The sequence below is a fragment of the Nipponia nippon genome, unplaced genomic scaffold (assembly GCF_047370975.1).
Source record: "Nipponia nippon isolate SJK-2023a ecotype South Korea unplaced genomic scaffold, ASM4737097v1 scaffold_5, whole genome shotgun sequence".
Lineage (NCBI taxonomy): Eukaryota > Metazoa > Chordata > Aves > Pelecaniformes > Threskiornithidae > Nipponia > Nipponia nippon.
This window is the reverse complement of record NW_028262369.1, coordinates 51,601,555-51,616,447: the sequence shown is the minus strand read 5'-3', so window position 1 is coordinate 51,616,447 and position 14,893 is coordinate 51,601,555. Positions and strand designations below refer to the sequence as shown.

Sequence of the window (14,893 nt, the reverse complement as noted above, 5' to 3'; positions counted from 1 at the left end):
TTTAGACCGTTGCTGTATATATGGACCCTTGGAAATATTTTGTATTTACTGAAGACACCATTTCCAGTGTGTTTTGCCTGATATTAATACATTGTTAGTTCTGTCTGTCTTTACGCTGTTAGTAACCAAATCATCTGCCTCTGGGACTTCACAGGGAAAGCTGCAAGCATTTAATAGCGATGGATCAATTAACAAGTGTTTAAGAAAAATAAATTAACTGGTTGATTAAAGCCCTGTTTAAAAGTCTTTAAGAAAGCCTCTGGAGCTCCTCATGTGTTTCCGTAGTTTTATATTAATTTGAACTGACTTTTTTTTCTCTCTACATTTTGTGGGCCTTTTAACCTCTCTGCCTTCTAGGCTTTCATATTGTTTTCCTGCCTTTTACATATTTATTTTGTTGCTCAAGCATTGCTTATCTTCTTCCTTGCTTTTTGCAGCCTCTTACATGTCTCCTAGGCTTGTCTGAACTCAGCCTGTCATTTATATGTTCCAGGTAACCTACTCCAGCGGCAGTAAATGCTTCAGCTGTTCCTCTGCAGCAGAGAGGGACAAGTGGATGGAAAACCTACGCAGAACAGTGCAGCCAAATAAGGTAATAGAAACTGTGGAAATAAGATTACGGGGGGAATGGAGGTGGTATGATTGGATTTTAGTCCAGTGTACCAGGGCTTCCCGCGGATGCATGTGCAATTAATTTATTCTGGGGAGAAGTCCGCTTATCAGTGTATCAAAAGCTGCTGTGTACTATTCCAGTGAGTGCAGTAGGTCAAACCTTTAATGAATAAATACATGTCGGCCTGCTTCCTGATCCCTGCCCCAGTGCCTGCTTATGATGTTTCAGACTGGATTTCTGATGCCGTGAACCTCAGCAGGATGGGACATGGCTTCATAGGTTTCATGTTTTACTGTGGGGCCACAGTTTGGGGGCAGGGGGGAAACACACAAAAGGAGTTTGAGCCAGAGTGAGAAGGGGGGGGGGTCAAGTTATTGATTAGCTGGAAATATCTGATAAGTCACCTCCATAGTTGGCATACCGCCTTCGAGGAACAGGCTAACAGTGCTCTTGGAGTTATTCACAAGAGTAAACAACGCAGTGTGCCATGCCAGTCTAGCGGCTTTTGAGTGGCTCTTGTGCAGAGCGTTTGTTTTTTAAACCATTTCAAATACAGCTTTTTGAGAAGAAAAATGTTCTAGTCCCCACCTTTGACATACAAAAGACAGCCCTTTGCCTCTGCTTTGGAAAATGTCTGATTTTCTAGAGATTCTGATTCTGACAGTCAGAGAATCTGATTCTGAATTCTGATTCTGTCCCTGCCTTGGACACAAAAGGCAGCCCTTTGCTGCTGCTTTAGAAGAGAAAATGTTCAATTTTTAGGGATTCTGAATCAAAGCTGAGCTCTTTCTTCTGCACAGGACAACTGCCGTCGAGCTGAAAATGTACTCCGTCTCTGGATCATTGAGGCAAAGGACCTGGCCCCCAAGAAGAAATACTTCTGTGAGCTGTGCCTTGATGACACTCTCTTTGCCCGCACCACCAGCAAAACAAAAGCAGACAACATTTTCTGGGGAGAGCACTTTGAGTTCTATGGTCTCCCACCTCTTCACAGCATCACAGTTCACATCTACAAGGATGTGGAGAAGAAGAAGAAGAAGGACAAGAACAATTACGTAGGCCTGGTCAACATTCCCATGGCCAGTGTAACTGGTCGCCAGTTTGTGGAAAAATGGTACCCAGTCAGCACACCTACACCCAACAAAGGGAAATCAGGGGGACCTTCCATTCGGATAAAGTCCCGCTATCAGACCATCACCATCTTGCCCATGGAGCAATACAAAGAATTTGCAGAGTTTGTTACCAGCAACTACACTATGCTGTGCTCTGTGCTGGAACCTGTGATCAGCGTGAGGAATAAGGAAGAGATGGCTTGTGCTTTGGTGCACATTCTTCAGAGCACTGGGAGAGCTAAGGTAAGAACGGGCGGCTCCTGTCAAAACAACTCCCTCTCGCTGCTCATAGGTGATGTCTTTTCAGCTAGAAAGTAGGAAGCCTGGGCTGGCATGACCATAAGCAACAGCAGAAGGTGCCTGATGGGATAAGGCGGAGAAAAGCGTCTCAAAAGTATTTGAAAAGACTTGGGCAATTGTGTCTACCAGGAAGGCATGTAGACAGGCAACAATGATTAAGAGTTCATACAAAGATTAATGGTGCCGTGTCCAAAGTATAAGCGGGAGGACTATATAACTTCCTGTTATTCTGAAAAGTTAGGGCCTGCAATTGAGTGTTCAGGAACCTTTTCTGGATTTCTAAAATCAGAATACAGAGTAAGAAATAAGTAAGCAAGTGATTAGGAAACCAGAGAATTACTTGTATAAATAAGTCTCTGATCCAATGAGTAGCAGGGTGCCATTGTTGATTCAGTGCTAAGTCAGCTAATTAATGCTAACATTGATTTGGTCAGCATTTGAACAGCCATTTGGAGAATCTATGCTCAGTTAATGGTGATCCCACCTGCCCCAAGGATGTTATTAGGACTTCTGGGTGCATGCTGGTGGTTCTCTGTAAGGCAGCAATTGGAGTGAGCCTTGGTTTCTTCGAACAGATTGTGGGAGAATATCCTGTAGGTCTCGGGAAATTCTGAGAAGCATTAACAAGCATTGATTTATCTGGATGCTGCCTGCCAAGTGTGTGTGTGAGTAGTACCAAGCTGTAGCCAGCTTCTTCCAGTAATGCCAGCTAGAGCAAGTTAAGCGCAACCAAACACAAGTTAGAGGGCTGGAGATGTGGAAGGGTGGCCATAAGCAACATCCAAGGGACAGCCTAATTTAACTTTTATGTTTGCATAATCATATGCTACTCTCTGCTGTTCTGCCCTTGATGTACGTCTCTGAAAGGCTGGTACTCTGTTACAAAGTTGTTTGTCTGATCAAGAGAATCTGGTAGCTGGGATAGCTCCTGTAGGGTTGTGTTGAAATCCTGCTGGAAAGCAGGCTCTGGATTCCTGCAGTGCTGGCTGCAACGGGTAGATAAATTAGTGTTATAACTTTGCCTTCCTAGTGCCTGAACGTTTGAACCTCTGTTTACTGGAAGCGTTGAGCAGCGTAGGCTGCCATAACCTAAAGCTGCAGAGGGTACATTTCCAGGTCGCACTACGTTGGTGGGGATGCAGCTGGATGCTCCCAGTTTGTGCCAGGTGAAAATAATTCTCTCAGATTTTGCAGAAAAGAAACAGCAATAATGGATTGAGAACCAAGAGTACTAAATGTATTTTTTATCTGTATTTATCATATATAATTTGTTCAGCATATTTTACACTCATATGCTAGCAGTGCATTATGGCTTCTATAGTTAATGGGGTTATGAAACCTTACTACAGCACTCTTTGAACTGTTTGGAGGATGTTGCTGTTTGCAGCAGAACCAGCAAGTCACAGTTATCACTCAGCCCTAATTCAGAGTGGTGTTTTGTTTTGAGGGGTTCTTTTTTTTGGAACAATAAAAAAAAAAAAAAAGAAATATGCTTCCTCTCCTGGAGAACTTTACAGTGGCTGAAATTGGATCTTGCGAAATACTGAGTATTTCTTGTGAAATGCTGAGTGTCCTTGACTCACATAAAGTTATCACTTCAGGAAATAAGTATTACTGTAGAATTAGACCCTACATCAAGAGCTTATTCACTGTATCAAGACTTGCTGATAGTTCCTGCCTGGGCATTTGAATACAGTTCAAGTTAAGCCATATAGATCCACAGCAAGGATGTTAACTTTTTTCCCAAATCCTGAACCACTTTTGGTTTGTGAATTTAACTGATATAAGCCATTCTTCTTATTTAAATTTCACCAAGCTGTAAGAACTTGTGCCTAGCTTCCATCTTGGATTTTTAAATCCAAGTTTTTATGTCATATTCAGTATTAAAGGATAAATGTAATACCACTGTTTCTTTCAGCAGACAAACCCACTGATAAACAAACTGGTAAGGGTTTCTGTTCAGGTTCTAAACTGAAACACAAGCTTGGCTGTAAAGGTTTTCTTTTAGACACTTCTGCTTCTCCCTTTATAGTTTATGATCTATAACATTTTATAAATATGATAAACCCAAGAGGAGCCCTAGCTATTTCCTTGGCCCATGCAGACATGTAGCATCTGCACCTCTTGTCCCAAGCTGGGCAATTATTCCGGTAATCCTCTGGCTCCTCTGTTTATCTTTCCTTCTTGGCTTCTGCAGTTAGCCTGGCATGACTGAGTCTGGTTAAAATAACCTCTTGCCATTTGACCTTTTTCTTCAGGACTTCTTGACGGATTTGGTGATGTCTGAGGTAGATCGTTGTGGGGAGCATGATGTCTTGATCTTCAGGGAGAACACACTTGCTACCAAAGCTATTGAGGAATACCTGAAGTTGGTAGGGCAGAAGTATCTTCACGATGCACTAGGTAAGAAAGTGCCTGTCTGTCACCTGTTTGCATTGCAAGGGCTAACCCTGAACTGTCTGCAACGTGACTGAAGCCTTGTGCACTCAGGAACATGGGACAGGAAGGAACTGCCTCAGCAGTGGGCCCAGGTGTCTAGTATCTGGATAGCAAAATACATGCTGTCTTACTCTTGATGCCCTTCCTCCACCCAGAGGAGGACGCTCTTTGGTGCCTGCAGGAGTAGCACCCAAGGAAAGGCAAACTTGACTTGGTATAGCTGTGTCCCTCTTAAAGTTTGTATCACCACATTATGTTTCTCTGGGTAACCTTCTTTTGCATCTCTAGTTGTGCTGAAGAGGTATGATACTGCAATTGATTTGTGGGCAACGGTGATTGTTCCATCTGATGTACGAACAGGCTTAAAAAACAGGGTTTGACCCAAAGTTTAACAGAGGAAATTGAGACCAATACCTTGTGTTGTGGTGTCAGGAGTGAATGCGGTATCACATGCGATACAATTAGGTGGAGATTTCAGAAAGGGTTATGAATGCAAAGCATATATTTCACTAATCTCCTTTTATGTTAAAGAAGCTCCTGCAATCACTTTAAGCCAAAGTGCTACCACCTAGGGGGTTAGATATACTCAGGGGTATCTGGTTGACAACCCAAGGTCTCACCCACAAGTACATATTGCTGGGGCATCTCCAGTCAGTCTCTTTCACTTGCCGTTGTAGTTAACAGCAAATGTTAGCTGTGCTGTTAACAATTGTTAAGTGTGAGAATCCCACCTTAGTGCTGGGGTTGAATGCCAGTAGTACAAGAAAACTCATTTCCAGATGCTTCAGCTGCAACTGTTGGTAATGCTGGCATGTTCCAGAGTGACCCTTGGACTTGCTCAGCCCTTACCTTTGCCACGGAGCAATTAATTCGTAAACATTTGTGTTAACCTTTTAAACTGGCACCTTGCCCCAACAAAAATCCTCAGACAAACATGGCCAGAGGGAGTGGGGCTGCAGGGGTACTGAGCAGCGCAGGGCAGGAGAGCAAGATGCAGGCTGTCTGGGGAGCCTCCTGCCTGTGTTTATCCAAAGTGCTCTTTATTCACTGCCTCATTAAAACTGCCTGGCCAACCTGTGATGTCCTACTCCATTCCCCTGGCAGGGTCTTAATGTCCGTGGTTACAGGCCAGGGTGGATTCTGATAACTGTATTATTGTCCCCTCTTCACCAAAAGGTTCTACTCTAGTCATAAGCCACTACCTTGGAAATTAATGTCCATGCAACTAATATTGCAATAAGGAGGACTAAAATATCCATGCTCTCTTCCGAAGAAACTCACAGCCTCGCTACAGTTAGCTTTTACCAACTTCACACAATCTTTCTTACCCAAGATTGCACAATGAGCCACCCCATCCCCCTGTTGTTTCTTGGATGAAGAAAGCTTTGGAAATTGATACAAGAGAAACAAGATCAGGCCAAACCCAAGTCCCACACCACATCCTTTCACCGGGAAGAAGGGGAAAAAAAAAAAAAGAAAAAAAAAAAAAAAGGCAGCTTGTTTTCCCAGCAGTCTTGCTTGTCCTCAGCAATCCCAGACACTGGCAAGTCATCAAGGAGACAGTTGGCTAAAGTAGTGCTCCAAGGGTCAGTATAGTCAGGTCTGTGATTATATGCATTCTGGCCATTTCTTAAGTGTAATGAGCCTGTTCTGGTTGTCTTATTCTCATGGGTGGAACCGCTGAGCATAAGTCACAGTCCTAGGCTCTCGCCGGGTATGGAGAAATGAGCAGCGTATTACTTTGTGCTATGCTTTTCAGCAGACTGAACAATCAGCTGTGGGACCAGTACATTACATTTGACTGCAAGCCCCTTAATGTGCAGTAATTACATAAAAATATTGTAAAATTAATGACTTCTAATGCATCATTTAGAGCATTGGTGCTGAATGATAAGATTGTAAGTCACAGACATGAGAAATGGAAGATCCCCCTAAGGTCATCCAGCTTGTCTGTAGCTCAGGGCAAGGTTGCCCATGACAATACACCCGTCTAATTCTTTGGCAAGTTTTAAATGTGATTTTGCTCAGATGCCATGTTCTTTGAAAGGATTAACAACATTACGCTTGGTGTTAGCTATTTAATACATCTGTAAGAGCATCTTAATATATGATTAATGCAGGGTCTTGTGGACCACAAAGAGTAAGTTTCAAATGTGCTTAAGGGAAAAAAAATATTATCCAGTAAACAACAGTTAAAACAGAATTGGCTCAACAGAAGCGATGCTGAGAGTTTTGCAAATAAGTGATCTAGGTGCCCTCAGAAGAAATATTTTGGACCCCAACAAAAAAAAAAAAAAGCTTAAGAAAATGTGCTGCCTGCTTTGCTTGCAAGAACACTGCTGACTTGAGATTCGGGGAGGGGGGTTGGGAGGTGTTGCAGGGTTTTTAGGAAAGCAAAGACAAAAAACCAAAACCCTTTTGCACAAACAAGCCATGTAGCCTTAGCTCAGAGCCAGCAAGATGATCTGAGGAGATGAACTTAAAAGACATTGAATCATTAAATGAATTAATAAAAGAGTTTTGCCTAGTGAACAACATCAGTTTAAAAAATCACTTGGTGTACTAGCATATATAGGAGGAAAACTAGTAAGTAGTTCATTCCAGTATGGCAAACAAAGGAAACTTCATTTGGTTTTGTATGTGTCCAGTTTCTGTTGTGATGCCGTAAGAGAAGGATGACAGAAATGCAAAGGATTTTGAAAGATGCAGGCTACAAAAATGTTGTAAGGTGTTGATAAAAGAGGCTGAGAAAATTAGCAGTTTCTAGCTAGCACTCGGGTATTAGTCTTATTCCAGAGCAAGGTGACACTTTTTAAAATTTAAAAAAATGGTAAATTTAGAAATAATAAAAATAAACAGCATTGTCAAGTGCATTTCCTGGGGAAATTATGAAGACAAATAGCACAGCTTCATTTCTAAGACTGTGGATAATTTTATAGTTGATAATACAATTTGAATACAAAGTCAAATCTTATTCTCTAGGCTATAAGTGAAGTGTCTGCAGGGTTTATAAGCCAAGCCATCCCGTTATTGCACCTGTATTTGGGGGCAGCAAGGGCACAGGAGGCTGAAGCATCAGAGCACCAGCCGTCTGATCCGGTATGGCAAGTGCTCTGTTCTGAAAGAGCTGGGAGGAGTCGTGTCCCCAACATCTGGTGTCCGGAGGCTGTATTGCAGACCCAGGGAGCAGAAGAGGCAGTTGCCAAGGAAAGGCATAAGCAGGATTTAAAGGTGTGTCGAGCAGGCTTTTCACGTAACTACCCTGGTTTGTCGTCCTCTTCCCTTTGTCCAGGGGAGTTTATCAAGGCTTTGTATGAGTCAGATGAAAACTGTGAAGTGGATCCCAGCAAATGTTCATCCAGTGAATTAACAGATCATCAGAGCAACCTGAAAATGTGTTGTGAGCTGGCCTTCTGCAAGATTATCAATTCTTACTGGTGAGGCATCTCCCCTCCCCTTCTTCCCCCATTAGGTCACTGGCTTAGAGGGTGCCCATTCCTCCTCTGAAGATGAGAAAACAGCAGTTGTACAGGGAAATAGCACAGACCCATCCATCTTCTGAGACTGCCTTAGTTTCCTTTCCTCACTACCTTCCTACGTGTGACACCATATTGCAGGTGGAACTTGTGCCCAAATTGAGGGGTTCCAGTCCCACACACCATACCTGACAGGAGCATCTGCTGAAATACTCTGCCAAGGGAACACATACTGAGCTGTGACTAAATGAAGAGGGAATAAAGTGAGAAGATAACAGCATAGCTTGAACTTGGAATAAAAAGCTGAAAGTTTTGACGTGTATAGAAAACTTTCAGACCCTTTAGATCTGTAGAATTGAACAGGAAATCACAGTGAGGAAACATTGGCAGAGAGATTTCTATTAATCTCTGTTTCTGAGTAGTAGTGAAAGAAGAATGGCCTTTCTGCTTCAGGATGAAGCACATGCAAAATATTGAGAGGGCTTAACAAGCAAATAAAAATTTCACTTATGGAGATTATTTCAGCTTGCTTCAGTTTGTTTTTAATATTCTAACACCCTGTTTGCTCCAGGGTAGGGATGGATAAGTAGTTCTTAGCTTGCAAATCAGCGTGTCTGAAAATGGCTTCACTTAACATATATGAACAAGGGATGCTTTAAAGGCTACTTAAGTATAACCAGATTAAATGGGGATCTAAGAATAGATGCCTAATGACATTTCCTAGCCTAGGGAGAGAAAAGGGGAAAAAAAAAAAAAAAAGAGCTGATGATGTTTTCTCACAGATAATTATTTCATGTGATTGGTCACCAGTTCAACTTGGTGCATCTCATTGCCTGTGCGATTTTATTTCCTGGTTTATTGTTTTTCAGCGTGTTCCCTCGTGAGCTGAAGGAGGTGTTTGCATCTTGGAAGCAGCAGTGCCTGAGCAGGGGCAAGCAGGACATCAGTGAACGCCTGATCAGTGCCTCCCTCTTCCTCCGCTTCCTGTGCCCCGCTATCATGTCCCCCAGCCTCTTTAGCCTCATGCAGGAGTATCCCGATGACCGGACATCTCGCACACTCACACTTATTGCTAAAGTCATTCAGAATCTCGCCAATTTTGCTAAGTAGGTGGTGGCAATAAAACTGAAATCTGTGCCTCTAGGGGTGCAAGTCACTGCAGGTTACTATGGAGCAGAGAGAGCCCTGCTTGGTAGTCATGTGTGCAGGCAGCTGATTCTCTGTCAAATTGAAATCAGCTTTAGAAAAGGAGGAAACTTCTCACTTATATGTGAACGCTGTTCCCCTTGAGACACCTCAGCGCTGAGCTAGATAAATTCTCCTTTTCACATGCAGATTTGGGCTGCGTTGAATTCAGTAGAGGGGACACAGTATAAAACCAAGAAGAGCCATGCATTAGCATGTCAGTGTGTATGCTATTTCAAAAGAAGAAACGCCTGTTCCCACCAAGGATCATGATTTTCCTCCTTTCTTCCTGGAAAATTCCCAGCTGAATGATACAAAGGGCATGGGGAGAAGAGAAAGGGTGTCTGTGGGAGGGAGGGGGGGAGAGATGTGTTGAGCCCTTGATCATAATACAAACAGTGAATTACTAGTATTTAAATAAGTCCAAGAAAGCAGTGAATCTCTTAAATTATCCATTTTTATTTTTTTTTCCTCCCCGACCAAATCTTCAGAAAGGCAGGTCTAAAGTTAAGCATTTAAGTAATTGTCTGGAAGCACTTGTACTCTGAATTTTATTTGGAGGTTATTGACTGGGTTTCCCCCCCTCCCCTTTCTTGCAGGTTTGGTAATAAGGAAGAGTATATGGCCTTCATGAATGACTTTTTGGAACATGAGTGGGGAGGAATGAAGCGTTTTCTCGTGGAGATCTCTAATCCAGATACCATCTCAAACATGCCTGGATTTGAAGGCTACATCGACCTGGGCAGAGAGCTCTCAGTTTTGCATTCCCTCTTATGGGAGGTTGTGTCCCAACTCGATAAGGTAAAGTAGGCTGGAGGCCCGGGAGGGCGAATCTGGTGATTGTATCGTAGCAACAGTAAACACTAGGAGACATCAAGGGAGCAGCTGAAGCTTGCTTTGGGGAGAACTTATTCAACAGCTTTTGAGAGGAATGTTTGATAGTGGTATTTCACAGTTGTTCTTTCCGTGATTTCAGATCAGGGCCTAAAGCGGGGCATGTGAAGTGGCTGGGCTTCAGCAGTAGTGCAAACAATTTGCAGAGCCTTAAGTAAGGATGGGTGTTAAATGGTGGAGAGAGCAGCGCTTAAAAGTAGACCTGGAATTCCCTGAGCAGCCAGCCTGTCCTTTCTCATAAGTGAGCTGGAAAAAAAGGGAGGGTGTTTGGACAGAAAATGAAAATGTTGCAGTGCCCTTTTTGATGCTAATGAAGGTGCTTTGCTGCACACCAGGCCCTACCCTGCCCAGCTCTGATTGAGTAATGTGTTGGCCAGGCAGAACTGTTCCCATTAAAGACCTGATCCAAAGCCTACTGAGATGTTCTCATTTCTGTAGTCTTTGGATTAGTTTTCAGTATATGTGTGAAAACCTGGATCCTCTCTCAGTTTTATCCTGCAACAAAATCAAAATGCTTTCTGCTGTCTATTATGCTGGGGTCATATGCATTGTCCAGATTCTGTTCTGCTGATCGCAGTAGACATGCCAACATAAGCATTGCTTCCATTTAGTTATAAAAGGAGAAAAGGCAGTAGTTTGCTTTTCCTTAGCTATGTAGCTTTGCAGGATCCAAAATCATTAAAACCTTGATAGCAAAGGTAGTTGATAAGACCCAGAAGGGCTGAGCTGTGAGTCATTAATTTTTGTTGCAAGTTCTTGGAGCTGTTCCATATTTCAACTTTTAGAGGTGCATTATTTTGTCCATACTCCATTTATATTATTCTTTCTTTCGAAACTGGAGAGGTGAGGTGAATTGCGATGCACTCTGAATATTTTTATTGCATTAAGGTTTGCCAAAATAGTTATTTGTTGGGTATCTGTTTTCTCACAGTACGTTATGTAAAATAGAAAACAAAAAACTGAGCTTGTTGCATCAGAGTAAAGTGAAATGTCCTTGACTCAAAAAGGCAATATATATTAATCTTAGATAATCTTAGTTTGATAACAATTTATGATCTTGTTTTTCCATTTCCCTCACACATGCACACAGTGTACATTCAAAATGTCGCAGGCAGCAAAGTCAGCTATAAAGATGGTTCAACAGCCTCAGGAAAACAGGCAAAGTTAGCACTCAAAAGACCAGATCCTGCATTTCTACAAATTGGGATAAACCCACCAGTGCAGGGAACCCTGCCATCTCCCTCCAGCTGGTCAGGCATTAGGTCAAGAGAAACCCAACTCCAGTCTTTAGAACTGCAAATGGATCATTGGACTTGGTGTTAGTTACTGTGAGCTGCTCTCTGAATGCAACGGTCGTGAATGTCTTGGGCAGCGAGGAAAGGGAGGAGCCAGACCCGGATAAACTGTCAGAGCAGATCTGCTTTGCCCTTTCTGTAGGTTAGACGCATGGATCTATCCTAACAGGCCCTTGGGAGCTGGTATAGTGGTTTGCTAAAAAGAGAACTAAGGGGTAAAGGTACATTGCAATACTGTTTTACTGTAGGTAACGATTGGGAAATCATGACAGAAGTCACCTCAGAGATTTTAATAGACACAGAAGAAGTGCTGTACGAAAGCGTCTGTTAAGAGACCTTTCTCTGGAGCCAAACTGACTGAATACCTGCTTACAGAAAAAATAAGGATAGCTTTGAAAAGAACATTGTCTTTGTAGCAGAGTTTTATTTTATTATAAACCTCTAGCACTTTCACCTTCTTCCTGCAGTCTCAAAAGGCTGAAGATGCCCTGTAGATGATATAACCAGCAGTGACCCAAAGAGGGGAGAAAGATAAAGAGCCTGAACAAGCAGCCTTCCTTGCTGGAAGGTCAGCTGCTCTTACCCTAGGCCCAGCCAACACTGAGCTAACACGTAATTGAACAAGCAGCTACACACTTAATCCCAGGCTGATGTGATAATGTTGGGATCATTGATGTTTTCATGCAGTTATTTTTCACTTTTAAGTAGAGAAGAACACCTTAGGTTTTGGTAGCAGGGTGCTACAGAAGATGGCATCAGCGTAGGGTGCCAAAAGCGAAAGGCTTATGAAATGAAAACCTTCCCTTTCCCCATCTCCCTCAACCCTTGCGATTCTCTCATGATCCCCCTGAATGCCGCATCCCCTTGTCTGTTGGCATGCATTTCCTTTACCACATGACACCCTTTGCCTGGAAAGTTTCCCCCCACTAGCTGAATCTGTAGTCTTTGAATGCCCTTTAATGAGTAGATACCATAGTTTTCACTTTGACCTCACCCACCCTGGACTTAGTTTGCTTTGCATGATAGTTTTGCATTGGAATGGCAATAGTTTTGTTTTATTGAGCATGATTTTTATTTTTTGGGGTCAATCCTAATTTCTTTTCTATTTCCTTTTCTTTCCTCAATGTCTGCTGCACCCCGTTTCGTCTCCTCCATCCATCTCGTCGCCGTGGTTACGCTGCTCCGTAACACTGCATTACGGTCCTGGCACACCCGCACACAACCACCCACCCTCCTTCCTTCCACCTCCACCCCTCCGCCTCTGTGCATCGTTATCAAAAAAACTGGCGGATGTCGCGGTGCTTGTTGTCCAATTAGGGTGAAAATTCCTTCCTACAGGCGACCGTGGCAAAACTGGGACCTCTTCCTCGTATTCTTGCCGATATCACCAAATCAATGACCAACCCTACACCGATACAGCAGCAGCTGAGGCGTTTCACTGAGCACAGCTCTAGTCCAAACGTCAGTGGCAGTCTCTCCTCAGGGCTTCAGAAGATATTTGAGGACCCCACTGATGGGTATGTAACAGCCAGAGCTCAAGGGAAGATGTGAGTAACGGGGTTGTTAAGCCTGTTAAGAGCTGAGTGCTTCATCACCTGAACCAGCTGCCCAGGCCAGCTGTAAGAGCAGGGAGCTTGGGCCTCTGTCACGGAGAATACGCAGGGCTCAGTAAGAGGGTGCACAAGCTGGCACGGGGGACCTGAAGCTTTTGACTTACCCAGGACTCAAACATGTCTCTAGCAGTCAGTGACTTCAGCTGCTAAAAAACAGTTTTGCAATTTACTGCCAGTCTGAGTGACCGGATGCATAGGCAGCCATAATGCTTCCTTCTGGTGACCGGGCCGCTTATTTACTGCTAATGGAAAAACCGGGCTGTAGGCGGAACTTGTTACCGGTGGAACAGCAAAAATAGTCCTTCCTCTGTTTAGTGCAAGCGTTTCTCACATTGTAATAGGTGTTAATCTGAAGCAAAAAGCTGTGGCATGGCAGAACTGCCAAAGAGCTTGGATACTGGGATCTCAGAGTAGTTTCTGTGCGGTCAGGTATGAGTGCCAGTTTTCTCACATGGAAGTGCCTGCCCTCTGAGCTTACATCTAGATCTACAGGAGCCTTCACACAACTCCTGTTGAATCTTCAGACCCCCACAATACATAATGCTGGCGAAGAGTTAAATGAATGCTCTGAAGTCTTGCTGGAGGCAAAGGTGTCTAAGGGGGAAGGATTTGGTGGGGATGGTTTGCATTTCACCTGTGAAAAAAATAAAGATGAAGCACTTCTTGAATCAAACGTAATTCTCAAAGATAAGTGGTAATTAAGGAAGAGTGTGCTCTGACTTGAATACAAAGAGCTCATAAAAGGAAATCTAGTTCCTTGAAGCTTTTGTATGAGGGGAGGAGGTTAAATGAGGTAGAAAGACTTCTTTGGGACAGATCTCTCAGGGTCTTGGCTGCTTAAAAATTAACCAAATTCCTTTCCGCTCCACAGTGACTCACATAAGCTGAAGTCTCCAACCCAGGAAAATGTAGATGGATATTTTAGGGGCAAGACCTTACTGTTGGTTCAGCAGGCATCCACCCAGAGCATGACTTACTCAGATAAAGATGAAAGGGAAAGCATCTTGCCCAATGGACGTAGCATCTCTCTCATGGACCTCCAGGATCCTCACACAGCTCACAGTGACCATGCTTCTATTATGCACGACGTGCCTTTGCGCTTGGCCGGCAGCCAGCTCTCTATCACACAAGTGGCGAACATCAAACAGCTGTGGGAAACTCAGAGCACACCCCAGAGCGCTCCCCAGGTGAGAAGGCCTCTGCACCCGGCTTTGAACCAACAGGGCAGCCTCCAGCCTCTGTCATTCCAGAACCCGGTTTACCATCTCAACAACCCAACCCCACCAATGCCGAAGGCCTCTGTGGACTCCAGCCTGGAGAACCTGAGCACTGCCAGCTCCCAGAGCCGAAGCAACAGCGAAGACTTCAAACTTAGCGGACCCAGCAATAGCAGCATGGAGGACTTCACCAAGCGCAGCACGCAGAGTGAGGACTTCTCCCGACGCCACACAGTCCCAGACAAGCACGTCCCCATCGCGCTGCCCCGCCAGAACAGCAGCAGCCAAGCGCAGATCCGCAAAATGGACCAAGCCGGGCTGGGCGCCAGGGCCAAAGCACCGCAATCCTTGCCACACAGCGCTTCCTTGCGGAGCACGGGCAGCATGTCAGGAGTGTCGGGGGCCATTGGGACTGAACCCATTCAGAATGGAAGCCGGTCCCGGCAGCAGTCCTCATCTTCTAGAGAGAGCCCTGTCCCAAAAGTGAGGGCAATTCAGAGGCAACAAACGCAGCAGGTAAGGAAAGCCTTTTCCCAGACACTTTCTGCTTTGATGTTTAGCTGATTGGTGCATTGACCTTCAAAGCTTTTTGACCTTTGAGTTGAATTGAGTTGAATCAAGAGTACTGGCACTTAAGCAAGCGGCCAGTAGCAAGTGTAAGGAATAGTCGTGCTTGTTACCCTTACAAGCTTGGCAAGCCTAGCTTACCTATTATTTTTGGATGCGTTTGTACTAAATTAAAAAAAAAA

At 44.0% G+C, this 14,893-nt stretch overlaps 1 protein-coding gene across 7 annotated transcripts in view; it reads left to right on the top strand.

Moving 5' to 3' along the window:
• Positions 1-14,893, top strand: part of RASAL2 (RAS protein activator like 2) — a 150,574-nt gene that overhangs the window by 119,066 nt on the left and 16,615 nt on the right. For 5 of the 7 annotated variants that reach the window (XM_087732292.1, XM_087732289.1, XM_087732290.1 and 2 more), the window contains 8 exons: positions 494-592; positions 1,414-1,968; positions 4,284-4,428; positions 7,757-7,901; positions 8,810-9,046; positions 9,725-9,926; positions 12,632-12,831; positions 13,799-14,660. In XM_087732292.1, the coding sequence (XP_087588418.1) occupies positions 494-592; positions 1,414-1,968; positions 4,284-4,428; positions 7,757-7,901; positions 8,810-9,046; positions 9,725-9,926; positions 12,632-12,831; positions 13,799-14,660 (2,445 nt within the window). The remainder of the gene's footprint in view (positions 1-493; positions 593-1,413; positions 1,969-4,283; positions 4,429-7,756; positions 7,902-8,809; positions 9,047-9,724; positions 9,927-12,631; positions 12,832-13,798; positions 14,661-14,893) is intronic. The other 2 variants (XM_087732291.1, XM_009463568.2) reach the window with 1 other exon arrangement.